The 27,719-nt window shown below is 42.4% G+C and overlaps 1 protein-coding gene across 4 annotated transcripts; it reads left to right on the plus strand.

Moving 5' to 3' along the window:
* Nucleotides 1–1,494: 1,494 nt before the first annotated feature.
* On the plus strand, nucleotides 1,495–26,959 carry ptbp1a (polypyrimidine tract binding protein 1a). Of its 4 annotated transcripts, none has more exons than XM_083791252.1 (16): nucleotides 1,495–1,557; nucleotides 2,499–2,558; nucleotides 3,006–3,036; nucleotides 7,850–7,910; nucleotides 8,109–8,281; nucleotides 8,677–8,823; nucleotides 9,332–9,505; nucleotides 9,651–9,761; nucleotides 16,861–17,053; nucleotides 17,296–17,373; nucleotides 18,165–18,355; nucleotides 19,882–19,915; nucleotides 20,988–21,080; nucleotides 23,426–23,642; nucleotides 24,120–24,197; nucleotides 24,462–26,959. In XM_083791252.1, exons 1-16 carry the CDS (start codon nucleotides 1,550–1,552, stop codon nucleotides 24,592–24,594), a joined length of 1,782 nt encoding a protein of 593 aa, XP_083647378.1. In that variant the 5' UTR covers nucleotides 1,495–1,549; the 3' UTR covers nucleotides 24,595–26,959. The 4 variants fall into 4 exon arrangements, with proteins under 4 accessions (XP_083647378.1, XP_083647380.1, XP_083647379.1 ...); XM_083791254.1 differs by having other exon boundaries at nucleotides 18,192–18,355; XM_083791253.1 differs by having other exon boundaries at nucleotides 1,535–1,557; nucleotides 3,009–3,036.
* The last annotated feature ends 760 nt before the right edge of the window (nucleotides 26,960–27,719 follow it).

Below are 27,719 nucleotides of genomic sequence, written 5' to 3' on the forward strand. Positions count from 1 at the left end.
TGTTATGCAAAATGGTATCTCTGCTAACACAAAGTGTGATAACCTTCCTCTTGTTAATACAACGGCCTGTGCCGAGAGCCCGAGACATACTTGCCTGGTGTCAGCACCACCTACTTCAATGTACAGCCCTTTTACTTCTCACCACTGTATAATTTATGTCCCTCCCATATAGTATATCATTTTACTTTGCTTGATAATTTCATTTTTTCTCATACTTTATATAGTCCACAGCATCTGATCAGAGGGAAAATATTATGCTTTTACTCTACTACAATAAGTACAATTTTGTTCAATTATATTTATATTTTACAACTTTTAATTACTTTGTAAGCTAATGTATTCTTATTCGTATTACCACAAAACTACTGATAAATTATGATGTATCATTGTAGGTTGAGCCCCACTTTTACCAGCTGCAACATTAAAGTTGATGGATATCCAATCCAGCAACAAAATACATAAATGTTTTACCAACCAGCAGTTATCAGCCACTGGAGTAGTGTGGTGTGGTGGTGTTTACCTGTAGAACTAGAAACATAATGCCCTACCTCTTTGTCACATGTTTTGTTTCGGTGGACAGTCAATTCAAAGGGCTTTGAAGTCAGGGGTGTTTTTGCCACCACACTACTCCAGTGGCTGATGACTGCTGGGGCAAATAATATGGGTCCGAATTTGTTATATTGCTTTATGTAAAATACAGGTTTATGCCAAATGCCAATAGCCTATATGGTTGTAAACACACCAGGCCATTGTGTTTTGTAGTTGTTTCCTGTGTGTGTGTGTGTGTGTGTGTGTGTGTGTATGTGTGTGTGTACCTGGTCCAGTTTGTCAGCAGAGACACCGTCCGTCAGGAGTGGACCGTCACAGACCACACAAGTCTGTAGAAGAAAATTTGTCAGAATGAATCACCCCAAACATTATTCACTCTTATTATTCGTCTTCCTATTGTACAGTTTCTCAGTAAAGTTGCCACTTGCCATGTTCTCAAAACGTTGTGGTACTTGTGTTGTAACTGTCTCTATGGGTTTTATTCAGTGCGTCTTTTGTACTCGAGGTTAGCTGCTGGTGTACAGACGTACTGGGCGCCAGGTGCTGCTGTCCACTGGACATTTTCTCCATGGACCGAGATACTTTTTCAGAGACCCAAGTTCACCCAAACATGGAGTTACTCCGAGTGTACGACACACATTCACTGCAGGCCAGGCAGCCACACACAAATACGTAACTCTGAGGGGCGGGCAGGCAACTGAAACCTAGCTGGACCTGGCGGCGTAAATTAATTTAACACGACGTCAGCATGTAATAAATGATTGATTGAACTCGATCTGGAAATTTGCCGCGGACTACGCGGACCCCTTTTTTCCCCAACAAATGATAGTCGTCTTGGCCAATCACGGCGCCGGCAGCTCCTTGTCCCCGCCTCTGTTTGGCTCTTGGAGGCGGCTGGACTAATCAGCGTCCGCCTCCTGCGCGTTCAGCCATTTTGTAAGAAAATCAAGCAAGTCTGCCGCCCTACCTTCAGCTTCAGACCTGCAGTTTTTATTGTGCAATGGACGGGTAAGTAAAAAAAGATCCGCATTTATACCACACTTTTTTTTAAACCATTAAGTATAAACGTTAACGTGCGTTATTATGTGCCGACTGTAAACACAGAGTCATCGCGGGGCTTAATTTCTTCAATGTGGAATATTAGTGGAAAGTTTTACTTGAAACATTTTTTTTCCTTTTTTCAAAACAGATGCAACAGTTAGCAAGAAGCGTTAGCTGCGGAGCTAGTTGGTTAGCCTCCTCCTCCGTTACTATAAAGCTAACATAACGTCCGCAACTTTTTGTTGTCTCGCGCACATCACGTTCTTTTTTTAAAGGATGTCAAACTAACCTAAACTAGTCGTTGTTTGGTTCTGATCGCGTCTTGTCTTAAGTTTTCAAGTCTTGACAGGCTGTGGTGTTAAGTGAATGCTGGGCAGTAACGTCGGGTAGGTAACATTAGCAAGATGCTTTTAACTCGCTGAAAATAGCCGATCTACAAACCCACAACGTGTCCTACGTGCTACGCTTTGTGAGCTCGTACATCTGCTATTTTCAGGCCTAAACCATGGCAACTTCGTGAGAACTCTAAAGCAACGTGTCTTATTTCCGCATTCATTTGTCCGTTCAGTGCCAGGGCCATGTTGTTGAAGATGCCTGGTCTCGTTGCGTTTCTTAATTAAAAAAGCATTTCTTAACGTTGGTCGTCCGGGTAAGGTCACATGTGTAATAGATAGCCTACTTATTATTACGAGCTTACTTTGCATTTTTTGATGGATGTTGTTAAACTACCTAATGACATAGTTGGGGAGTTTCGAGCAGAAAGTGAGCATGTTGTTCTGTTGGATTCCGCCACCAAGCAACAAGTTAAACTTGCTTGATGTCTGTTTGCTCATCATTTAAGAATGAAGCGTCTCGAATTACCAATCTTTTTAATTAATCTTAATCTTATCTTTTCCATCCGTCCACAGCCGCCTAGACGCTGATCTGTACCCCCTGGGAGCCGGCTACGTAAACGTCCCTGAGATTGAGTGAGTGTTTTCAGATGCATTTGCACTTTTTTTTAAAGAATAAATTAAGACCCCGCAACATTTTTATTCCATACGTGTTGCCTTTTTTTTAAAGGAGATAAATCCCCACACTCTTTTGGAGTCATCCATACCGTTTCATCTGTCCTTTTTTCCTCAATGTATTTAAGATATTATATAATTTAAATAATAAATGACTACATGTCACTTGATGTGGTTCTAAGGCATTTCCTTTATGCTGATCCATGCAGCATACAGAAACATGTTCTCATCATATCTGAATGAGGAAGTCAAATAGTTTGCCTGCCCTGCGGCTAACATAGTGTCTCTTAGACTTTTCTGTGAGCAGTATGCTTCCCAATGAGTAGAACTGCGTTTTATGCCTTTTTTTAAGTCTATCTGTAAGAGTTCTTATGACATTTTGTATGTATTTTTCTCTTTATCTCGCAGCAGTGTCCATGACATATCAGTTGGCACCAAGGTAGGCATCTCTTTATTCACCTTATTAAAACCATGTGCCTTTTCCCACTGACCGGTTTATGTAATTTGGCAGAGAAATAAATGTTTGTTCTATGCCTTGTGTTTAAATGGATAATTAAACCAGAGAACCAAATCTTGCATTCACATTAGAAATGTAGAAGTATTGCTAACTGTGACTGATACACTAAGTCTGTCCGTGTGGTTATTCCGGAAGCAGTTCCTCAATAATTACAGAGCTGCTGTCCAAAGCGATTTATCACGTGCAATGAGTTGGCAGTTAGTGTTAGTGTTTAAAATGTATTATTAATAACAAGTAGGGGGTCAAGAAATGAAAAGGGGGGGAAGCTGCAGCAACACTGAGACTGCGGACATAATTCGTTTTTACTAATCAATTATAATGATGATAATCTGGTGTTTCATTGAGAATTTGTGACTGTTGTGAAATCAAACATCCTGTTGTTCTGTTCGAGTAGAGCCTGTTTGTGTGTCTTTGTTGGCATCTTAAGAAAGCAGCTGGATCATGTTGTGTTGCTTGAAGTTTTTTGGTCCTGTAACAATGACCTACTTTAACTTACTCACACTATTAGACACTAATAACTGATTGGTAAAGTTGTGTTGTTTGTTCTGCTTAAATTGATGGGCTCTTATGACTGTTGGTGAGCATTTCATTAAGTTGAGAAAGTACTGTGGCTTTTATAGTCTTATGTCACTGAAGGTAAAAGTCTGTTCTGCTTGTTTGTGTGAACATGTTTTAAACGGGAACACATTTGAGTTTGGCAAACTACGGTTGTTTGGTATTTGTGTACCCAATAAAAATGCTTGTTTAAGTAGTAACCCATGGTTACACTGTCTGGAGCAGACGTGTAGGTGGAGTGATTGAACAGAACAGAACAGAGGGTTGTAACCTTCCCCCTGCTGCCTCCCCTCATTTTCCCGGCCAAAGGTCCTCTGCTGTGTAAACATCCACTCCGATAGACACACACCCAGAGGAGAATCAGACACTGGCCCCATCCCCCTAATTCATTGTCAGGCAGTTAAATTAGGTCCATTGTTTTCCCATGCATGATTAAACATGGTCCCTCAAGAGGTACCAATTGATACCTGAGATTAGTGAGTGACCACCCCTGGCCCCGAGTGTTTCTTTGTCTCCCTCTTACCCATGTTCTTAATTTTGATATGTTATGGGAACTTTGATGCAGAGTTATGGAATCCTGCTTCTCTGGAATCTGTAATTATTCTGTCTGGGCAGAGTGTCTGGAATTCCGCGGTCACATTCCAATCCCCTCCTCTTCCTGGGCCCCCTCCTAGTGTGGCACAGTTCCCTGCCCCCTACCCTGGCCAAGGGTGATCACATTAACTAAACACGCCTCTACCTGCAATGTTTTTGCTTGTAAGTTTACCAACGAACTGTTCCCAACTTCCCCCACCCATTCCAGATCCATGAAGGGGTCCCCAACAGATCTTCATACAGGACAATCCATTTTTGGCATCTATATATGGTATAACATTAAAATGTTATACCATAGCAATAAGCCCCAAAGCATTGAAAGACTTATCAAAGCAAACCTTATGAAAGTTATACATAAAAATTCTTAGACTGAGTTGCATGTTGATTCATTTACCAACTAGTTTTCTCCACAAGTCTACTGTTTTTTTTCTTCGTTCGCCATGTGAATGCAAACCAGGTGTGTGGGGGCAGGGCAGATATTGTTCCTTGAGTCGTGTTCCGTATCAAGTTCTGTAGGCCATTGTTAATGAAAGGAGACTACTCATACAGTTTCAGCGTGTGGGTTGGCTACAAGACATCAGCCCCTCAGGTTACCATTACATTGTCAAGAGTTCTGAGCAAACAAAGGCTACAGGCAAGCCAGTACTCGTTTAGCTGGTTTGTGTCAGATGAATGATTCTGGTTTGGCTTCGTAGTCAACCAACAAAGACTTGACTCTTTAGCTTGTGCTTCTTTCATCTCCCTGCTCTGTCATTTAATCTAGTGTCTGCTCTCGTCATGTCAGCCTCACGCCTTCGTCAAAGGGCGACAATGCTGTATTCCAGTCGCGTGTACGTGTATATATGTATTAAAAGTCTATAGCTTTCATTTTATGAACCTCCTTTGTGCCGGGCTTTTCCCTCTTCCTTGGCTCTCTATGGTTATTATTAGAATGAGGAAGTCGAAGGAAAGAGTGTTGCTATGGAACACTGACCATCAGTCTGCAGAAGGACGATGGCCTGATCCTAATCCACTTCCTCTTTGGTGCTGGTCTGTTGAGCTGCAGTGCAACGCTGCTTGGCAATATATACAGTCACTATGCCATGCTGGAGCTATAGGCTCCGCACAGTCTACCACATCTGCACTGTCAATAAATTCATGTTGAGAGTTGAGAATTTCTGGAGAAACAAACTCCTACTCAAGTCATTCGTATTGGAGAGCTCTGTTTTGCATATAGTTTCTCAGAGGTTCACTATCTTTACGGCACATCTTATCTTTGCAACACCCTTGAGTTGCAGACAGGAAATCAGGAATGTGATTGCAGGGTTTTCTGAGACACCACTCCCATTCCTTTGTAAAAAAAAAAAGAAAGAAAAAAACTGTTTTTGTGTGTTCTGGGCTGGCCATACATACACTTTTTTATTTTTGTACTTTTTGCTACCCAGGATCCAAATGCAGATTTGTGGTCTTCCTATGACACAAGCTCATTGCTAAGGTTGTGACTTGTAAATGACTATTTTTGCAAATCGTCATGTCTAGTTTGTCCCACATCACACTATGTATGTAAAGTTGGCAGCACGCAATTTGAGGAAATTAAACTCTGTGGTGTGCACATGACCAGTTGTGCACGGGTCTCCCACACACAGCTATTTTCTCTCCTGTTTATGGAAAATGGTAGCAGTATTTTATTAAACCTATTTTTGGGAGGGGGGGATGTTTTTGAATTGGCCAATTAAAATTTTTCTAGATTTCTAGAGTCGACTGGAGCATTAGTCAAAGATGTCATATTTTCAGTATTTTTTTTTTTTTTAATAATTGGTTTGCAATCAACGGGAACACATTTTTGTGTCATCACCAGTGGAGGGGGACAGGCCTGTTGCTTTGCGTCCTCCTAACTCTCTAGATAGAAGACTCCGTTTGTATACAGGGCCTCAGTGAGTCAGCCTGACCATCTGGAAGTCAAAGGATAGTTTATACTGCCGCTAACGGTCAGTGTTGTGCTCCCATCTATACTATAATAGAGCGAATGTCTGAGTGTGTGTGACTGTGAGTGTGTGTGTGTCCGACCGCATTTTATCTCCTCATTATCTCCTCACTGCCTGCACCAATCGTTCCCACTTTTCACACAGGCATTGACCATATGAATATGGAGGGCGTGACGGAGCCCTTTTTTCGATTTGACACATTAATGATTATTAATTAATTTATTAGTGAATTAAAAACGCACCCGGGTGCAGTACCCCCCGCAGCCACAGGGCGGCAAAACTCCAAGTGAATTGCATTTTGGGACCGTCACTGATTAATACTGGGACACAGTTTTCCGCGTAACTTCAGTTGTTTCGCCCGCAGTTACAGATACACACACACACACACACACACAAATATATTATAGAAGTTGAAATATATCGGAACGGGTAAGGACTAGTAGCAATAACTGTATGTATCCCTGTACCCCCAGCCTCTCCTCAGTAGTCGGTATGTTCTTTAACCCGGCCACCTCGCCAAGAGTTTTCTGTCAAAGATCACTCTATTCTGTCTGTTTGCTAGAGTGGCCTTTCACAGTCCAACCGGTACATGCTCCACCTCCCCCCACAAAAAAACTTGCACTCGAAGCAAAAGTTTTCGCAATACAGAGGGGAATGCCGGTAGACCTGCATGGCTAGTGGTTGTCAATGCACGCCAGGGCTCTTCAGCTCCCAAAGAGAGTCCTCTTGGGGGCTCCATATGTGTGCTGCTGTGTAACAATGCCCCCAGTCTGAGCCTGAACAGGACTTCCATTGTAAAGTGATAGAGCTTAGGCTGCTGAGCCACTCCTTGTGACTCCCAACACTGACTCTACGATACACACATACTGTGAACAGCCTTGAAACAGCACTTTTATCAACTGGAGTAAGAGTCGAGACAAGGCTGTCTCAGAATGATAGTACAGTACTGTGGTGTGTGTTGGGACTTGGGAGTATCCTTTTCTCTCTTCTCATCCCAGAAGGCAGCTTCAATGTGCTTTCTCTCCTCCCTCCACTTATCTCATGAGAGGATTGCTTGTACACAGTAACATCCTCAGTGTTAACTTATCCATTTTTAACTTGCTGTAATGTAAACAAATGGAGCCTTATGTGCACTTGGTTACATTTACACTGAGGATTTGACTGTGTAATGGCTGTTGGCTCGTTGTAGGGAGGATCCCTCACTGCCCTGAGAATCCTCATTCTAGCTGTTCTGAATTTGTGTGGTGTGACTACTGTAAAATCACGTGATCGTTTCGGAATGCTCCCCAGAGTTAGAAAATAATAGACTGTAGTTCCTGTGACTTACAGGTTCTAACTTGGCAGTCACGTAGTGAAGTGAGCCTATCAACCGGCGTAGGGGCCAATACATGATTATAGTGGAAAGTTGTGGCCTCTGGCGAACTAGGTCGCTGTATTCTCTCCACGAGTAAGGTTCTCAGTGTGTTTTCTCAATCCTCTTTAGTTATCAGATGACTGCCTGCCTGACTACCTAACACAAAGGCTTGGTAATATGAGCGCTGAGTGTGCTCCACCTGTCACGCTGTGCCCTCACTTCAGAATGCACTGAACTGAACCTTTGTTTTCTCTCTCTCCCTTTGCAGAGGGGATCCGACGAACTATTTTCTTCCTGCATAACCAACGGTCCCTATATCATGAGCTCAGGTACGGATTGGGGGTAGTTACTATGGAGGATCGGTTTCTCTTTATTCAAGTGGCTGCTGGTTGTTTTGTGTTCATGTGTGCGTTGTTTCGGTTGCCATGACGATCGATTAATTATTCAGCAAGCAAGCCGGAGATGCTGGCTCTAATTATCTGGCCCCTTGTTACTGATTGGTCCGATGTTTCTTGTTTCTTTTCCAGCCAATGGCAATGACAGTAAAAAATTTAAAGGTGACATCCGGAGCCCCGGCGTTCCCTCGCGTGTCGTCCACGTTCGCAAGCTGCCCAATGACATTAATGAGGCTGAGGTCATTGGGCTTGGCCTGCCCTTTGGCAAGGTTACCAATCTGCTGATGCTGAAGGGAAAGAACCAGGTATGAACTGACTGATGTAGCATAATTGCACACCTGTAAGCCACTTAGAACTTCCACATGTAGCATTTGGCTGCCTATGAGCTTCAGAACCAGAGCTGAAATGCTGAACAGATGGCAAGACTGTCATTAGGAGCACCTTGCTCTCAACCTGGAAATTTAGACATAACAAGGAAACTCGTTGGAAAATGTCTTCATCACTGTAATATACTGTAGATTAATTGGACACTTCAGTCCATCCAACTCGGGTTGTGGCGTAATGTTGTCCAATTAAAGTTTCTATATTCAAGTGAGTTGGACAAGTTTCTATATTCAAGTGAGTTAGACAAGTTAATAAATTCCAAAAAATGAATTAATTTTTACAGTAATAACTAAAATGTCTGTCCACTGCCCTGTAGGCGTTCTTGGAGCTGAACAGTGAAGAGTGTGCACAGACCATGGTGAACTACTACTCCTCTGTCACCCCCATCATCCGGAACCACCCAATTTACATGCAGTACTCAAACCACAAGGAGCTCAAGACTGACAACTCGCCTAATCAAGTGGTATGATGACACACACATTGGTTCTGTAAGATTAGTATTCAAGAAATTTACAATTATTTTACACTTAACGAACTGCTCTGGGTGAGCGTACCAGCCGAGTTTTTAAAATCTAAATGCTACAATATGTATGCATAGACCTGCCTTCTGACATTATTATTTAGCGTCTGTTCAAGGCTCGACACAGAGCCTGAGTAAATATTTGTGGCCGGGTCACAGACTTGTCAGACTAGCTGCATTTAGCATCGTGATAATTCTACCAAACTGGTTCCAACATTGTTTAACCCATTTAGACCAGAGGCCGATTCTAAACAAATTAGAACACTTATGTTGCTACATATTGTACATGGCAACAACAACCCCGAAAGGGTGTTCCTCGTCTGGTTAAAGGAAAATGAAGCTGCATGTCAAACATAGCTGTACCTGTCTCATGTCACACTATAATATTGTATACCACACCAGATTTTCTACCATGCCAATTGGTCTCTTGGTTTGTGTGTGTGTCCTCCAGCGAGCCCAAGCAGCGCTGCAGGCAGTGAATGCACTGCAGGGTGGAGGAATGGGAGCCATAGCCATGCCAGGGGAGCCAGGAGTAGGCATGGGAGGCGCTGGCAGCCAGAGCCCTGTGCTTAGAGTCATAGTGGAGAACCTCTTCTACCCAGTCACCCTGGATGTATTGCATCAGGTAATTAATGCATTCAGTAGTTATTCGGAGGCGGCACGCATCTTTTGGACAGTTGTGTATCTCTTCTAAATGAGTGCCAAGTTGCTAGTTGAACCCAACCCCATTATAATTATTTTTTACATTCTGATGTGTCTCTTTCCTCCAGATCTTCTCCAAGTTCGGCACTGTGCTGAAGATCATCACCTTCACCAAAAACAATCAGTTTCAGGCTCTGGTGCAGTATGCTGATGGAATGACAGCTCAGAATGCCAAACTGGTGAGAATGGTGAAACGTCTGCTTTATCATCCGATTGTTTATTTTGAGCAGAGATTAGTCCCACTGGGTCTTTTATGGTGGTTATTTCTGGAGCTGAATCAGTGTATGGTACAGAAATCTTTTTTGGTAACATTGTTGCATATAGTACGGTAGCTTAGGGCCATATTTTAGAGAAATGTGGACACGGCTGACAAAAGCGCCAAATTTTTTCCACATGTTCTCCATAACCATACGTTTCATTTTGGAAGGGGAGCCACGTCATCAAGATGTCAGAAGGCGGCCATCTTGGCGTTCAAAGATGGCCGCCATGTAATATCTATAAGTGCAGCTATGTCAGCTTCTAAGCCACCTAAAAGGTCAAACTTGGTGTCAATATATACATTTTCTTTGTCAAGGAATGCAATATAACTATAGGGAATATCAATAAGTGACTAAATCTGCCAATAATAGATAATTTTGTTCATTCTGGCAATATATGTACACAATTATGGTTCGTTTTTGGACTTTACTTTGATGTATTCCTATTCTGTTTGGTTTTGGGCTTTCAGTTCTAGTTGCTGCCTTGGTGTCCTGTATTGTACTTGTTTTTGCTCTGTATCTTATTTTGTAGTAGTGTTCTTATTGTTTCCTGTCTGCTTAGTTAGTGTTTACCTGCCTTGTTTCTCCTCCCTGTGATTATTAGTTATTTCCACCTGTGCCCTGTTCATGCCTCTGCCAATCATCTCCTAATTATTTGTTGAGTTCACCTGTGTCCTGTTAATCCCTGTGTCTATTTAAGCCCTCGGTTTCCATTTGTTCTTGTGGTCTTGGTCTGTAAACCTTGTAGGTCATCTAGCTTAGAGCTTGCACATCTGCTATTTTCAAATTAGACTTTTCATAATGAGCACTTTAGTACTTTAAGTCAATTTTGATGCCAATACCTTTTACTCAAGTACATTTTGGATTCTGGACCTTTGTACATTTTGGATTCCTGACGTTTACTCAAGTAAACAATGTGAGTACTGATTGTATGTTGTTGCTATTAATGTTTGCTAGTTGATAGCTCTAGTCTAGACAGAGCATTTGACAGATCTCATGGCTTTCAAATCTATATCAAATATCTTTCTATGTGACAGTAACATCAACATTAATCTGACATTTTATTGTTCAGTCCTTGGAGGTGTTCAGTCAGTGAAAGTGAATGCAAAGACATCAGGGCAAGGTGTCAAGGCAAGGTATGTAACTAGATCCCATACCTAAATAGGTACTGTTTGAATAAAGGCCAAAATAACTCTGTTGTGTTTTTCTAGAAGAAAATAATAGTATCTCTGGTCATAATGCAGGCTGTCCAAGAAACTGGATGCTGAAACTGCCAGACAGGCACATGCTAAATATCAATGCTCAGGTGAGAAATTGGACTGTGAGAACGGCTTGAATATGAATTAGTTACTGAAATTTTTAACATAGGCCTAATGTAGGCTACCTTTTGTATTTTGCAGTGGCTGACAGAGAAACTGGATGCTGAAACTGAAAGACAGGCACATGCTAAATATCAATGCTCAGGTGAGAAATTGGACTGTGAGAACGGCTTGAATATGAATTAGTTACTGAAATTTTTAACATAGGCCTAATGTAGGCTACCTTTTGTATTTTGCAGTGGCTGACAGAGAAACTGGATGCTGAAACTGAAAGACAGGCACATGCTAAATATCAATGCTCAGGTGAGAAATTGGACTGTGAGAACGGCTTGAATATGAATTAGTTACTGAAATTTTTAACATAGGCCTAATGTAGGCTACCTTTTGTATTTTGCAGTGGCTGACAGAGAAACTGGATGCTGAAACTGAAAGACAGGCACATGCTAAATATCAATGCTCAGGTGAGAAATTGGACTGTGAGAACGGCTTGAATATTAATTAGTTAATGCAATTATTTTTTAACCTAAGCCTATATGTCAGCAGTCAGTCATACACACATATACTATAATGTAGGCTACTTTTTGTATTTTGCAGTGACTGCAGCCTTTGACTGAAGTCTCTGAAGAAGATAATGGATTGGGCATTGTGTATTATATGCCAACAACACACCACTGAAGCACTCCGATGCCCTTTACATTCATTGAGAAGTGTTGGCCTATCTGAGCCATACAAATCCTTCCTGGCCAATGTGAATTCTTTCCGGGAGCTGAATAAACTGCCAGTACCACTCACTTTTGAAGAGAACATTACTGTGGATGAGTTTGTCAGGCATCGAGCACAGTGGCATGAGTCTTGTCACAAAAAATTCAATCTCAACAAACTGGAAAGAGCACGGAAGAGCAAGAAAGTTGAATCTTCTAAAACCCATGCTGCAGATGAGAGAACATCTCGAACACAATCCTGGGATATAAAGACTACATGCTTGTATTGCAAAAAATCTGATGGACATCTTCACGTTTACACGTCTTTTAATGCAGATGACAATCTCAGAGTTATGGCCTCAGATCTGAATGATACTGCATTATTGTCCAGAATCGTGGGTGTAGACCTCATGGCCCTAGAAGCAAAATATCACCTGACTTGCTTGACTGAAATCCGAAATCGACATCGTTCACTAACCAAACAACGGCAAGACTCTGACAGGCATAAACAAGAGAAGCTAATCCAAGCCAGAGCCTTTACAGAGCTTATCGCTCATGTGGAAAACTGTGTGGAAGGTGGTCAATTATACTTCAAGTTTTCATCCCTGCGTGAGCTATATGAAAGCCGCCTGCTTGATCTTGGTATCCCCAAGGAAATCAACAGGGTTCGCTTCAAGGAACAAGTCCTGAAGTACTTTCCCCAAGCCCAGGAGCAGAGTGATGGAAAGAATACAATACTTGTTTTTCAACAGGGAATGCAGGAAATGCTGAAGCAGGCTCATGAATGTGACTTTGATGAGGAAGCAATGATTCTGGCCAAAGCTGCCAAAATTGTGCGCCGTAACATATTTGACCATAATAAGTTCGAATTTAATGCCTCATTCCCCTCTGAATGCCAGCAGAACTCCGTTCCCAACTGTCTGAAGTCCCTGGTAACCATGATCCTGGTCGGAGCTGACCTGAAAGACCAGAGCTCTACTGACTCCCAGGCCTGCCTCACTGTCTCACAGATCATCCTGTTTAACTGTAGGAAGAGGGCCTCAACTAAAAAAACTCGGCATTCTGTGTTGTACGAACCACCCTTGCCCCTTTACATAGGACTAAGTGTGCACACGCAGACCAGGTCAAGGACATTTATTACACAGCTGTATGAGTTGGGCCTGAGTATAAGCTATGATCGGGTTCTGGAAGTGGAGAATCAGTTGGCTACTGCCATATGTGAGAACATTGAGAAGGTTGGTGTTGTGTGTCCTGCTCAGCTACGTAAAGGGCTCTTCACTGTGAGTGCCCTAGACAACCTTGATCATAACCCATCAAGTACCACAGCTCAGGGGTCCTTCCATGGCACAGGCATCAGTCTATTTCAGTTCCCCTCCAAGTCTAATATGGGACATGTCCAAGAAGGAATAAGCATGCCTTTGCCAGGAACAAAGACTAATCATCGGTTGCCAGACAGCTACACCACTGTGCCGGCAGTTGCACTCAAGAAGACCAATGTGGCTGTTCCCAAGACACACAATCCGATTAAAGCTTCCGAAGGACACCTGGATAGAGCACAGATGAAAGAGAAACATTGGATTGAGCATTCAACCAAGCTGCTTGAAAAGAAAGAACTTGACGAGGGAGACATGGTGGCCTGGTCAGCCTTCCATGCATCCCTCCATAACGTATCTCATGATTTACACCCTGCCCTCACACAGCTACTGCCACTTTTTTATGAGAAGGCTGCCACAGCTTCCATGGTCAAGCATGGGATGGATGTACAGTGCAAAGCCACCGAGTTTTTGAACCCTGGACAGATCCCAGTAATGGCTGTGGATGCGCCACTGTATGCACTGGCAAAATTTGTTCAGTGGAACTGGCCACAAACACATGGTGAGGACAAGTGTGTTGTCATGTTTGGTGGTCTCCACATTGAAATGGCAATGTGGAATACATTTGGAGACTACTTGGAGAACTCTGGATGGACCACTGCACTGATTGAGGCTGGTATTGCATCCTCTGGCACAGCCAACTCCCTCCTCAAAGTATCCCACCTCACTAAGACAAGACATGCCCACCAAGTAAGTGCTCTGGCATTGGCAAAGCTGCAGGAGGATGCCTTCTTGCACATGACCGAGGGACCACATGATGAGAAGACCAAAGAATCTTGGAGACAAGAAATGATATCCAAGAGTCCAACATTCCAGTACTGGGACACCATCCTCAACATGGAAATTTTGGGTCTGATATTTGTGCGGGCCCACAGAGAACAGGATTTTCTACTCTATGTGGAGTCTTTAAAAGCTCTCGTCCCATGGTTCTTTGCCCTTGATCACCACAACTATGCACGATGGATTCCTGTGCACATCCGTGACATGGAAAGCTTGCCAACATCCATTCATGAGGAATTTGAAGACCATCGTCATTGGGTTGTTACCAAGACCACAAACAGATTCTCAAGCATACCAATTGACCAGGCTCATGAGCAGAATAATGCTCTGGTGAAGGGTTCAGGAGGTGCAGTCGGACTCACTGAGAATCCTGCAGCATTCAAAAAGTGGACGATCGCAGGGCCTGAACAAGCGCGACTCCTAAAAGAGTTTGAGCAGGAGTATGTATTGGAAAGAACCAATAATCAACACCACCATGAAGAAGGAAAGGCTACACAAAAGACCTTCAAAGAGCAAACACTAGCACTTGCACAAACCATCAGTGAAATGGGCAATCCATTCCTAGATGACAGCCACGAGCTTCTAATGTTGGACACACGAAATGTGATTAACGAGTCAGTGATTAACACAGTCCGCACTGTGGAATCAGTGGGAAGAGAACAGTACAACAAATACCACAAGACTGTGATCATAGACCGCACACACTCCATTCATGAGCCCATCAAAAAGAATTCACTGCCTCTCTTCAGATGCCCAACACTCAAGATCAGGACCAAGCAGGCAGGGCAGATCGCAATGTTGAAAGATGATGTGGCACTCTTCTCCCGGTTATATATTGCAATGCAACGCAGGGAGGGGGATATGAGCACATTCTTTAAGCATGAAAATCATCCCTACCCTCCCTCTCTATCTGACAAAGGGAAACTACGTCTGGGAAAGAAGTCAGATCTCCTAAATCTGCTGACACAGAAGACACAAGAAGAACCTCCAGGTATGTTTCATGTCAAAGTACTTGATGGCGCTGCTGTGGTGCACTTCCTGTCCACTACCAACATTATCACATTTGACCAATACGCCAGTTGTGTCTTTGTTCCCCACATCATGAAACACCTGGAGACCTCCAATAGAGTTGATGTTGTCTGGGATACTTACATCACCAGCAGCATAAAAGAGTCAACAAGAGAGAAGCGAGGCAAAGGAATCCGACGGAAGGTGGCTGGTCAGAACAAGCTGCCGGGGAATTGGTCAGATTTCCTGCGTGATCCAATAAACAAGCAGGAACTCTTTACCTTTCTCTCTGAGAAGATAGCATCCACTGTCTGGCCAGAGGGCAAGCAGGTCTTCATTACAAATGGCATCACAGTGGTTGGCACAGACACCAGCCACTCCATGCTGCCATGTAACCACGAAGAGGCAGACACCAGGATAATGATTCACCTGCTTGATGCTCTGGAACATGGCTGTTCTTCCTGCTTGATACGCACTGTGGATACGGATGTTGTTGTTATCCTCATCGGTATGTTCCATACCCTGCTCACCAAGTATCCATCTGCAGACATCTGGGTTGCTTTTGGCACTGGCAAGAACTACAGCAATGTTCATATAAACACCATCTGCCATGCTCTGGGCAAAGACAAGTCCAAAGCACTTCCCGTCTTCCACTGTTACACAGGCTGTGACACAACATCAGCATTCTGTGGGAAAGGAAAGAAGTCAGCATGGGTGGCATGGAATTCCTACCCAGAGGTCACCCAGGCCTTCACCTACATGGCAGAAAATCCATACACTTCTGTGACCATAGATGCCCAACACGTTCAGCTTCTTGAGCGCTTTACGGTCATCATGTATGACAAAACAAGTGATTTGGAATCTGTCAATGAAGCACGGCAAGAATTGTTCTGCCAGAAGAACAAAACAATGGAACACATTCCACCAACGCAAGATTCACTGCTGCAGCACGTGAAGCGAGTGGTCTACCAGTCTGGGATCTGGGCCACGTCTGAACTGGCCCAGCAGCCAACCCCCAGTCCAGAAGGATGGGGATGGACATTGGATGTTGACAACCAGGTCTGGCTTCCTTTGTGGAGCACTCTACCTATGGCGTCAAAAGCCTGCAATGAACTGGTAAAGTGCGGTTGTAAGCTTGGTTGTGGTGCAAGGTGCTCATGTAAGAAGGCACACTGGAATTGCACAGCTCTTTGCAGTTGTAAATGTAACAGATAATTTGAATGTTGTTATCATTCACTTCATGCTCCATTTTTCAATGCATCTGACTGCTAAAAGAGTTGAAGATGATGTAAATATGTTGCTAGAATGACCTATTTATTTGATATTGGCACAAATAAACATCTAGTGATATTCTCAATGACGTTATTGCATTCCTTGACCCAGATAATGTATATTTTGACACCAAGATTGACCTTCTAAGTGGCTTAGAAGCTGAGATAGTGGCACTTATAGATATTACATGGCGGCCATCTTTGAACGCCAAGATGGCCGCCTTCTGACATCTTGATGACGTGGCTCCCCTTCCAAAATGAAACGTATGGTTATGGAGAACATGTGGAAAAAATTTGGCGCTTTTGTCAGCCGTGTCCACATTATTTTGCTAAGCTACCGTACTAATAGATATAGGGGGACAGAAGTACATAAGAACATGGTCTCCTACTCAAGGAAGGGTGCAGGCTGGGCATATGTTAGACTTACCAATCACTGTAATTACCATGTAAATTATATAGCTGAACATTCTGCGGGACATGATATAAATTGGAAATACATTAATGAAACCCTGCAATGTATCCTATTGACAATCATAATTCATAACCCACATGTGTCTGTCCCCTCTCAGTCCCTGGATGGCCAGAACATCTACAATGCCTGCTGTACACTGAGAATCAGCTTCTCCAAGCTCACCAGCCTCAACGTCAAGTATAACAACGACAAGAGCAGAGACTACACCCGGCCGGACCTGCCCACTTTGGAGTCCCAGTCCTCCCTCGATCACCAACAGGCCATGGCAGCTGCTGCCTTTGGAAATTTTTGTATGTACAATGGAAACTTTTGTATGTACAAACCAATTCTTATACAAACCAATTGCTCTTACAGCCACACATTTCATTGTTAACTAACCATAGCATTAAGTGGAGGGAGGTGGCTTTACAGGATTTCCTGTTGCCACTTCCCTGTTACTGTATTTCCTGTCCATTTGCGCTGGCCTGGTGATTATTGCTGGTACCCTTTTTGAAAACTAATCTTTGCTCTGTGGACCCTCCTGCTGTTCCAGCTTCTCCAGGGCTCATCTCCGCCTCTCCTTATGGTGCACATGCCTTTCCCCCGACGTTCACCATCCAACAGGCAGCAGGTTAGTTCGCTGACACATGGCTATTTCTCATTGTGATTTTCCTTATGCCTACGCCACGTGAAATGTGTGGCAGAAACGTTTTTTGGCCCCTGTCTTGTGTGTGTCCGTCTGTGAACAGCTATTCTCCAGTACCGTTGGCTCAATTGACGTGAAACTGTGCACACAAGCTCCCTGGATACTAGCAGAACCTGTGCCCCAAATGTTTCACATCGGCTACTTATAGTGCCACCAGCAGATATGGCTAGATATTGTCCGAACATCACACAAATCGGTACATGTTATCATGTCAAGACGAATCTGTCCCGATTTTTCATATTCCGTCCTGATTGGCTAAGATCTACATCTAAAGTTTGCAGGAGTGGTTCACTTTTAACAAAAAGGCCTCAATCTTAAACGGTGTACACTGTTAAAGGCCAAATGAGAAATGCCACGCTTTTCACATTGGCCTGTTATAGTGCCACCAGGAGGCCGATTACTCCTACACATTTTGTCCAAACATCAGGCAAATCTATACACATTATGTTTATGAGCTTGGTGTCTGAGTGCAAAACTTTGACTTCATCAACATCATTATCCCTCAACTTCTACAGATTCCACTCACACTATAATGACTGCATTTCAAGAACATTGTCCCACAGTAATGTACCTGCTGGCGAACACCTGTGCTCCAAGAAACACCTTTTCTAGTTTCTGATCAGCGTATTTGAAATTGCGATACTGTATATTATGATTCTGCTCATTTTTGCTAATTTTGTCTACGTGTGTGTGTGTTTATGTCTGCACGCATGCAGATTATTTACCACATTGTTTCCCTTCAGGTCTGTCGATGCCTGGTATGCCCGGTGCCTTGGCATCTCTGGGTGGCATGACTCACGGTAGCATGGCGGCCGCAGCAGCTGCCGCCAGCAGGCTCGGCCTGTCAGGGCTCTCAGCCGCAGCTGGTGGTCACAACGTCCTACTGGTCAGCAATCTGAATCCTGAGGTTAGTACAGGTCATCAGGTGACAGACCCACTCGACCTGCACACTGTCTCAATGCAGTGCAGAGCGACACTGCAACAATGTAGATTGTATCTAGTCCCTCAAGAGTCACAACATGGTTTATCAACCTCTGCCCATCCACTCGAAAGGTCACACGTTCTGCCACTCCCCCCTTCTCCCATGTCCCTTTCCCCTCACTCTCCTTCAGATCAATGGGAGAACAGTCTTGTCTTTTTGACATTTTAAAAGGGTCGTCCAAGCCTCTCCTTTCTCTCTGAGGACCTCTCCTCTTTGTGTTTGACCAAACTTGCTGCATTTCTGATCTGCATTTTTTTGTTCACTGTGGATTTTTTTTATATAAAAAACCCAAAACAAACTAACTTCTTTTTTAAATTCTTACCATTTCATATCTTCATTTTTATTATCCATTAGTTGAAATCATTCTTGAGTTGTTAGAGAGACAATATTACTTTTTTGGATGACACATTCATGTTTGAGTGACACATTTCATGATTTAGTTTATCTGTTTTTATGCATAGTGTAGCACATTCCAGAAATAGACCATTCCATTCATTACATTAGACATAGATATATATGTAGCCTTTATTTATGTTTATTTAAATGAATAAAAAATTGTGCCATTTCCAGTGTGATTAGCTGTAGTCAAATACGTTAAATCAGCTAGCCGTTAACAGTATTTAAAGTAAAAGTACATATTGTCTCTTGACTTTCCCCTGTATTTCATTGTTAATCTTTATTCTCTTCTTTTGTTTCTCCTAGTGTTCCCATAGTGACAGTACATTTTAATTTAGCCAGTTCTACTGTCTTGAAGCACTACATTTCTTTGTGTATACTGACCTTGTTTTTTTTTTACTTCCTCCTTCCTTCCATTCTTTCTTTTATCTCCTCTCTCCCCCCCCCCTCCTCTCCCCTCCCCTTTATTATTTTTTAAAATATCCCCACAAACACCTACCTGGACTCTTGCCAACTGACTGCATGCCCCCATGACCAATTGTCCCCTCTTCCTTGTCCTTAATTCCACTGTCACTACGACAACCGTTCCCTCACTCTTTATCTTACCCTCCTCATCCTCCCTTCATTGCGCCCCAATTTGGCTTCCACCCATTTTGAAACTTCAAAAACCATACACAACATTGCCCCCCCAACCATCATCACCATCCTTCCATCTGTCGTTTCCTCCCTTTCTCTGTTCCATCCATTACTTTTCTTCCTCCCACCTCCACCTCTGTTCCCATCCTTTTCACCTCCTTCCACCCTTTTGAACCCTTCCTTCTATTCCCTTTGTCTTTCTGTCGTCTTCTCTCCATTCTCTCCGTCCCTCATGCCTCGTCCCTCCATGGTACTGTGGCCTTCCTGTGGACCTCGCTGCCTGTGGCCTGCGGACATGTCCTGACTCCACTCCACTGTCCTCCACTCCGTCTTTTTTATTTTTTCCTGTTCCCCCTTCTCCCTTGCCCCTCCCCCTTCTCTCTCTCCTGCCCCGCTGCCTCCCCCTGCTGTCTCTAAAGAGCGTTACGCCACACTGCCTCTTTATTCTTTTCGGTACGTTATCATTCTTTCATCTCCTTTTTTTTATTGCTACTGTTACCTGACAAGGTGGGCTTGTCTCGTCTCATGATGTCCTTTTTTATTTCATTTTTTTAAACTACTGATGGCGTGTCATCAGACTTCAGAGCTATGAGGGGGCTGGGGTTGTCTATTTTTGGGAGGTGTTTGTATGACCCATTTTTGATGTGGGTTTGTTGTGGGGTGTGTGTGTGTGTGTGTGTGTGTGTGTATGTGTATGCAAGTGTTTGGGTAAAGTGTGAGAACATAAGAAAGCTGCAGCACTGTCCACAGGCAACAAACCTGCTGTTTTTTTCTTTGTGATACTGGTCAACAAAATGGAAAACCTCCCCCTCACTAATAGAATTGTGGGGATAATTTGGTACAGGGCCAAAGCTATCCCAAAGCAGAACCTTAGAGATTAAAAAAGCCAATACCGTTTGGGTGTGCATGGCATGATTTCATGCCATATTAATTCATAGCAATTTCAATTTTGTCAAGGTTTTCCACAGTTGCCTTTACTCATTCACTTTATGAAAATGCTGCTGCTTTTTAGATGTTTCTGTTGGTAGACATATCCCAGGGACTATGTCGCATATTCTTTGATTTATTTTGCTGTGTATATTATGTAGCTTATCTGCATGTTTAGTTTTCTCCTGCATGTTTCCCTGTCTTTCAAGTCTACTCTTTTATCAAAGACCATGATTCTGCCAATCAAACCCGCACATTTTCCTTAAGACTATTCCCCCCCCACCCCCACCCCCTTCAAATCACTCTCATCGCCCACAAACATGAAATTAGCTTCCATTTTTCATCCGAAGTCATTTGTAGGCTTGAAGTTGTAGTTTTCTTACAGAATGACATGGCCAGAGAATGAGTAGCCTAGTGTGATTCTGATAACTAATGTCATTGTATACAACATATCGTACCCACGTCCCTGATTTTCTATGTTCAGATTGTGTTCTTTGCTGTGGTTGACTGTGGCTCCAGGTTAGAGTTTGACATTGTAATGGTTCTTCCTGGTGGAACCGAGTTGTTTCGTGACCTTTGATCCCTGTCAATTCTATAGGTGTATATGGTGATGTGATGAGAGTCAAGATCCTGTTCAACAAAAAGGAGAATGCTCTGATCCAGATGTCAGATGGCACACAGGCTCAACTAGGTAACTACACTGCATGGTTACATCTATCATTTCACCAATACATAGTATTGTACCTCTGAGGCCTTAAATAAGCTTCTACATTTTTAATGCAGGGGTGGGCAAGCTTTTTGGGCACAAGATTTACTTGTTTTTTTCCCCCCCATGCAATGAAAAATGCTACCACTTTAATTCTTATTATAGGCTGATATGTATGTAATGGATAATATGACGGTATGTTTACAAGTAGCAAAACTGTGAAAGTAGCCTTAAAATGTGTGATGGACTGCTGGGATGAATAATAGCCTTGATCCAGGGTTTCAGAGGTTCTCATTCGTCTCTCCACTGAGACATGGTTATCGAACGTCTTTATTCACCGATTCTAATCAGTCAACTGTTTTCTATTGGTTTGCTTTCATAGCACATTAGTTTAATGTAAATAGAATTTATAAGTTTCAAATTATCATGTCATTATTGTAACCGTAAATGGTATTAATTGTGGCAATGTCCACAGCACAATTTAGGCAATGTTGGAATAGCACTTCTGTGCATACTAGATGTTAGCCTAGGCACCATTTCATTTCGATATATGATCCGGGTGGGAGCGGATGATATCGTTACGTCATGTTGTATTGTTTTGTAGTCGACAGACAGGAACAACAGGTGGTGGCAACTTCCTTAGTTCCTTTTCCCTCAATAAAAGCTACAGGATACGAGAGCTTTTATTGAGAGGGAAAAGGAAGTTGCCGCCGCCTGTTGTTCCTGTCTGTCGACTACAAAACAATACTACAACATGACGTAACGATATCATCCGCTCCCGCCCGGATCATACAGACTTTTGAAATGGCTTTCCTCCGAGGTGGTGGAAAGCCTGGTGAGGCGAGGTTAACTAGACATAGAATAAAAGAAACACGGGTGGACAGAGTGCAAAACATGCTCTCTCCCCATGCCTTCGGCCTGGTGGAGACAATGACTGCTAGCTGCGTTGTCGCCGACTGTGTGGACACGTGTTTGTGTCAGAGTTAGTAGTGGTACAGGGAACTACCTGGCAGTCCATTAAAGTGAGGTTGGTAGCTGCTGGTTGTAATTCTCTCAGAAGCAACAAGCTGGATTAATACTTTGGCAAACATCCATCGCAACCTTCATATACAGTCTTCTTAAATATTGCTGGTGAATAACTTGAACAAACTAAACTGCATGAGGGCTTTTGGTGGTAAATTCGAGTTTTAATATATAACTTGTACACGTGGGCAACTGTAAGTGATCCATTATTTTACCTCAGTTGACAGTTCTACTGTAGAACTGACAGCGCTGATGATGCAAAACTGTATTATGACTGTGGTGACATCCATCGTTAAATTGTCTAACTAGTTTTGTGAAAACAGTATGGTTGCTACAGTAATCGATTTTGGGGGGATTTTATTTATTTAGCTTTTTGTTCATTTATCACTTGCATTGTGATGTGTGAGCTTGTAAATCCGCTATTTTATTTTTGATTGCAGCATTTTTTGTTTCAGCACTGTATAAAATGTACTGTATAAAATTATGCTCAAGTGGTTAATCAGACTTATCAATTTAGTAGGTAATTAACAAATAAGAATATTATAATGTTGAATTTATATAAAACTAATCTTGATTTAAAGGAAAAGTACTGAATAATTAAGAAAATAATTGATAATTGCAGCTCTAGAGAAAAGGCTGGTTGAGTTCTTCCACCATGTACTTTTATCAGTTAACTGTTGTTGGTCTTTGATTGCTGCAGTTGCATGGTATGTTTCTTAGCATCTCTTCCTACCTCATTCTCAATACTGGGGTTTTGTTAGCTGTTAAAGTATGTACGGTAGTCTAGTTCACATTCAAACCAGCCAGTGTACTCTGATTGGACAGCAGAGTGAATTTTATTTTATTGTCGTCAACCTAATTAAGTTCTCTATTATTAACCAGGACATGTTTCCCATCCCTAGTTTAATGCATTTATTTTTATTTTACACAACTCACTTAACTTACAATGCTGTACAAATCCATTTAATTGTTAAAAATGTAGCAATCACAAGGGATTGCATTTCTATTTACATGACCATATGCTGCTAATGTTTATTATATGAAACATGTGGGGGGAAAAACAAGCAGCAGGTCCCTTACTATTAAGACTTGGCTATTACTCAATATTTACTCAAAACATCCTGTTCTCTTCAGCAAATAGCCTCTGGTAAAGCCTGTGGTGCTAGTTTGTGCTACTTTCCCAGCATATGGGAAAAGGGCCAAGTAAGGCTTCTCGGGGCCAAATCTAAATGAGAAATTGACACTAGCAAGACAATTTGTGTTAACACATTTGGACTGTCGGTAACGCAATTAATTTCTTCCCTTAGCTATGAGTCACCTGAATGGGCAACGGCTGCATGGCAGGGCCATGCGTGTTACATTGTCCAAGCACACCACAGTACAGCTGCCCAGGGAGGGCTATGAGGACCAGGGCCTCACCAAGGACTATGGCAACTCTCCACTGCACCGCTTCAAGAAGCCCGGCTCAAAGAACTACTCCAACATCTTCCCTCCCTCTGCCACACTCCACCTCTCCAACATCCCGTAAGTGCCACTATGGGATTCTCAGCACACATACAGTTGTTTCTTTCATTTGTGTGATTACACAGTACTGTCAAAGCATCTTAATGCAATCAGGATTTCTGAGGAAAGAGAAAATGGGTTGGGGGTGTTGCCTTTGCCTTGTACCAAGTTAATTATCTGAGCTGCTGCATATTTATTATTATTATTCCCACACAGCTCTCTTGTGCTCTAAGCTTTTCTCTTTATCAGTGAAAGTGGGGTATATTCATTATGCATATTTTTCCTTTCTATATTTAGTTACTGCGTTTAAGTGGTTCTGACTATCTTTTTAAATATGCTACTCAAGAGGCGCAGCTATTAGCTTTAATTATCCCTCCCGTGTCTCTAGCAAAGTACTCTGAAAGACAAAGAACAAATGTTAAAGCATAAAGAACACAAACCAATGTTGTCAGTTCATGTTATGTTTAAACGTTGTCCCTTTGTGCCCCTCCCTGACAGGCCTTCAGTGGTGGAGGATGAACTCCGAGCACTGTTTGCTAGCTCAGGATCTACAGTCAAGGCCTTCAAGTTCTTCCAGTAAGTCTATTAAATTTACTATTTAAATGCTTTCTCACCAGCCTGTGTTGTATTACTTTAGTTCTTCCAAACCGTCCTTGACCTCAATAGCTTGCGTACAGTCGAGGGAAATAAAGGGTTTTTCCCCCCTAGCACATAAAGACATTTTGTGGAGAAAATAGTCTTCGGTTTGTAACAGCCTGCACTGGTGCAGACGTGTAGCACATTTGTCAGCTTACCAATAGACTTGATGAATAATACTCTTGTCTCTTGCCTGTGTATTAGGAAGGACCGTAAGATGGCCCTGATCCAGATGGGCTCAGTAGAGGAGGCCATCGAGTCACTGATTGAGTTCCACAACCATGACCTGGGAGAGAACCACCACCTCAGAGTCTCATTCTCAAAGTCCACCATTTAGTGCGCTTCCTTTCTCCCTCCAAGTCTGAGTTCTCTGAGATTCTCTTGAGTCTGCCTTCAGAGGGATGAACCACCGCTGTGCATTCCTGGCTGCATTTCATTCCAAAATGCTGAGTCCTGCATACATACATCCATTCCTTAATGCCCAAGTTATTACATTTTGTCATCAGGAGTGCAAAGGCTTTTTGGGGAAAGGACAACATTTTTGAATGAAATGTCTCACGATCTTGGAGTGAAATCAGGGTCAGCTGATAGACTGTCACTTTAGTAGACCAAATTGCTTAAACAATATACACCCTTCATCATGGATGTATACTTGGTGGATGTTTCATATCCACTCCAGACACACTTCAGCATTCCTTGACTATTACTATGATACTTGTATGGAGATATATATTATATTTGTGTGTGCCTTTTTTGAAAAGCCACTTTGAACCTATTGGGCCAGTCGGAGGGACTTGACACAAATAATTTGTCGTTTGTAGACCATCATGGATACTTTCTTTCCAATTCAATATCTGTTGATTTATTATATTCTTATTAGATGCCCACCTCTTTGCCTTCAACAGGGATCCATACCACTAGCTATAGGCCCTTTATTAAGGTTTTTACATATATATATTTTTTCCTCTGCAGCCTTGTGCCTTAATTTGCTTAAGCCAGATTGCCTTAAACATTGCTGTATTTTCATTTGGAGATGGCTCTCAGAAAGCCCTCCCATGCCTTTCTTTATTTGTACCAGCAATGGCATGGGGCAAGGGATCATTTGGCTTAATTACTCATTTGGCTTAATTACGCTTTCAAGAAGCAAAATCTCTAAGCATTATGTGTGCATATAGGCCCAATATATGTAGAAAATATGAATGTAAATCAATAGATCTTGTTGATGCCTTGTTTAGGTGCTTTAGCTCCATTAGCAAGGAGGGGAGAGCTGTTTTCCAGCCCTGTCCTGTTAAGTCCCATCTTCTTAATTTTATTTACTCCATTTCAATAGGGGTCCCACTGTACCTGGGGCCTTGTTTATTCATTATATTCCTCTATACGTAGACGCCTTGTCTGCTCCTTTTGTTTTTAATCTTAGCATTTATATATGTATATCACTTCTATACTGTATTGTGTATCATGTGTAGCGGCTGGGTTTGAGAACAATCACTGTGCCTTGACTTCCTAAGTTACTGGTGTCCCTATGGCAGAAACACTCTGGTCTAGGATGCTGACCCCTAGTTGTACCTTTCGTTCAGGTTATTTTACTCGAACATGACTGTATGCCCTCACTTATTTTAAGATCCAGATACACTGGATTGAGACAAAGGGGCCGGTTGCTTGGAGACATGTCTCAGTCAATGTTGGCAGTCGTGTCGGTCAACACCACAAAGTCAAACGGCTGTTTTGTGTTTCTATAAGCCCAATAGATATTGTTTAGAGCAAGTGGGAAGGGCGGTCATCTTTTGCTCCTCAATCCACTGTGGCTCCAGTCAGGTTCTTAGTGCACTTTGTCTCCCAGTTAGGTCTGAGTTGCACCTTCACGCTGAAGTCTTAACATTGACACATTCCTGTGTGCCTACAACACAAATTTCCACAGCCTTGACCACAGTAGTCTTGGACCAGACACAGATGATGCTCTGTCTCTATTTTTGTAAGGAAATATTTCTTATGCATGGTTTCACCAAGTTTCATGTAGCCACAAACGGTTATTGCTGTTAAGGACCAAAGTACCTTAAACCCCTGCTGTTCATCCTAGTGTCCTCAAAGTTTTTTCCACATTCCCAAATCCACGCATAGCTGAGGCTTCAAATGTCCTTTCCCCAACTTTTCAATGTGTTGGATAAGAGTCATTGAATTGTTTTGAGTCACTAGTCCTACTGTACTTTATTTTCCCCCTATTGATTTCAGAGTCTACATCAGTAGAGAATGCTCTAGAAAGGATATTGAATTGAACCACAGTACTAGCTGTGACATTGGTGTAGTAAGAGTGTATATTCCTGTAGTTCTTTTTTCCCCTTTTTTTTTTCTCCCCACTTGTTAAAAGCTTTTATTTTTCATTCCTTTTTATACAGGGGGTGGGGGGGTTGAGCGTTATACAAAGCAGGGTTTATGGTTGTATATACTCATGTTTTTGTACCACAAATCATTTTGGATTATATATCCACTTTATCTTCAAACATGTATATTTTGATATAACGACAGTACAGATCTGTTAAGCTCTCTGGAGCTGTAATTTTTTTTTTTTTGTATCACAAAGATATTAAATCTTATCTGAACACAAAGTGTCTCTGTATGTGCCCCGCAGCCCCCCTTGACTACTCTGTTCCTTTCTTAACTTTTTCTGCTGCCTTCAATAAATCTTTAGTTTGTTCTTTCTTTCATCTGGACTCGTTTGGTTTCTGTCTCTTCCCACTTCTGTTCTGTGAAGCTGTTCTGTATTGTTAACCTCATAACATTTTCTACGTTTCCTGTGCTGTTGACTCTGTTTGACTATACTGATGGGTTTTTACCATAATCCTTCTACTGCACTTTCAGCTTCATACTCATCCCATTTAAGCCTTGACTTGATTGTGTTAATTTATTTAGACACTCCTCTGGAGGCTTTTGCAAAAATATGGTTAATGAAAAAAGTGGAAATGATGATGGATGGCAGGGTATTTGCAAGTCTTAGTGACTAATGGTCACATTGCATTGTGTGGCTGGTTGGGTTGTCATGGAAACCCTGATGTGTAACTGAAGAATACCAATGCCTACATTATAAATGAATATGGCTAATGTGTATATCTGGGCAAACAGTTGATGGACAATGTTTGTCTACACATGTTTGAGGTAAAGCGGGGTATGTACCACTGGAACCACTAGGTGGAAGTCTTGCTCTTTGTGATGATGAAAGCGGGTAGTGGACAGAGGTGACTTTAGCTGTCACTCACACAATGTCAATAGTCTGGTTAAATCTCTCAAGTGTCTCCTTGGCTTCCTTGCATTCTGCTTTTCTGCAGCTTCCTTACAAAGCATTAGGGGGATTAACCTCAGATAACCTTATAGCATTTGAGTGGGGAACAAATGAGATGGGAGAAGACTCCGGTAGGGTTTTTTAGATTTGTAGTAGCTGAGAGTGGCTGCATTTTGCTACTATGTGGA

The sequence above is a fragment of the Protomyctophum parallelum genome, assembly GCF_964188405.1.
Source record: "Protomyctophum parallelum genome assembly, chromosome: 20".
Classification (NCBI taxonomy): Eukaryota; Metazoa; Chordata; class Actinopteri; order Myctophiformes; family Myctophidae; genus Protomyctophum; species Protomyctophum parallelum.

What these genes read in the sequence shown, in the direction of transcription:
- ptbp1a (XM_083791252.1), top strand. An exon ending in TCCCTATATCATGAGCTCAG is followed by an intron (nt 7,911 to 8,108) that starts GTACGGATTGGG and finishes TTTCTTTTCCAG; the next exon opens with CCAATGGCAATGACAGTAAA. An exon ending in TGCTGAAGGGAAAGAACCAG is followed by an intron (nt 8,282 to 8,676) that starts GTATGAACTGAC and finishes ACTGCCCTGTAG; the next exon opens with GCGTTCTTGGAGCTGAACAG.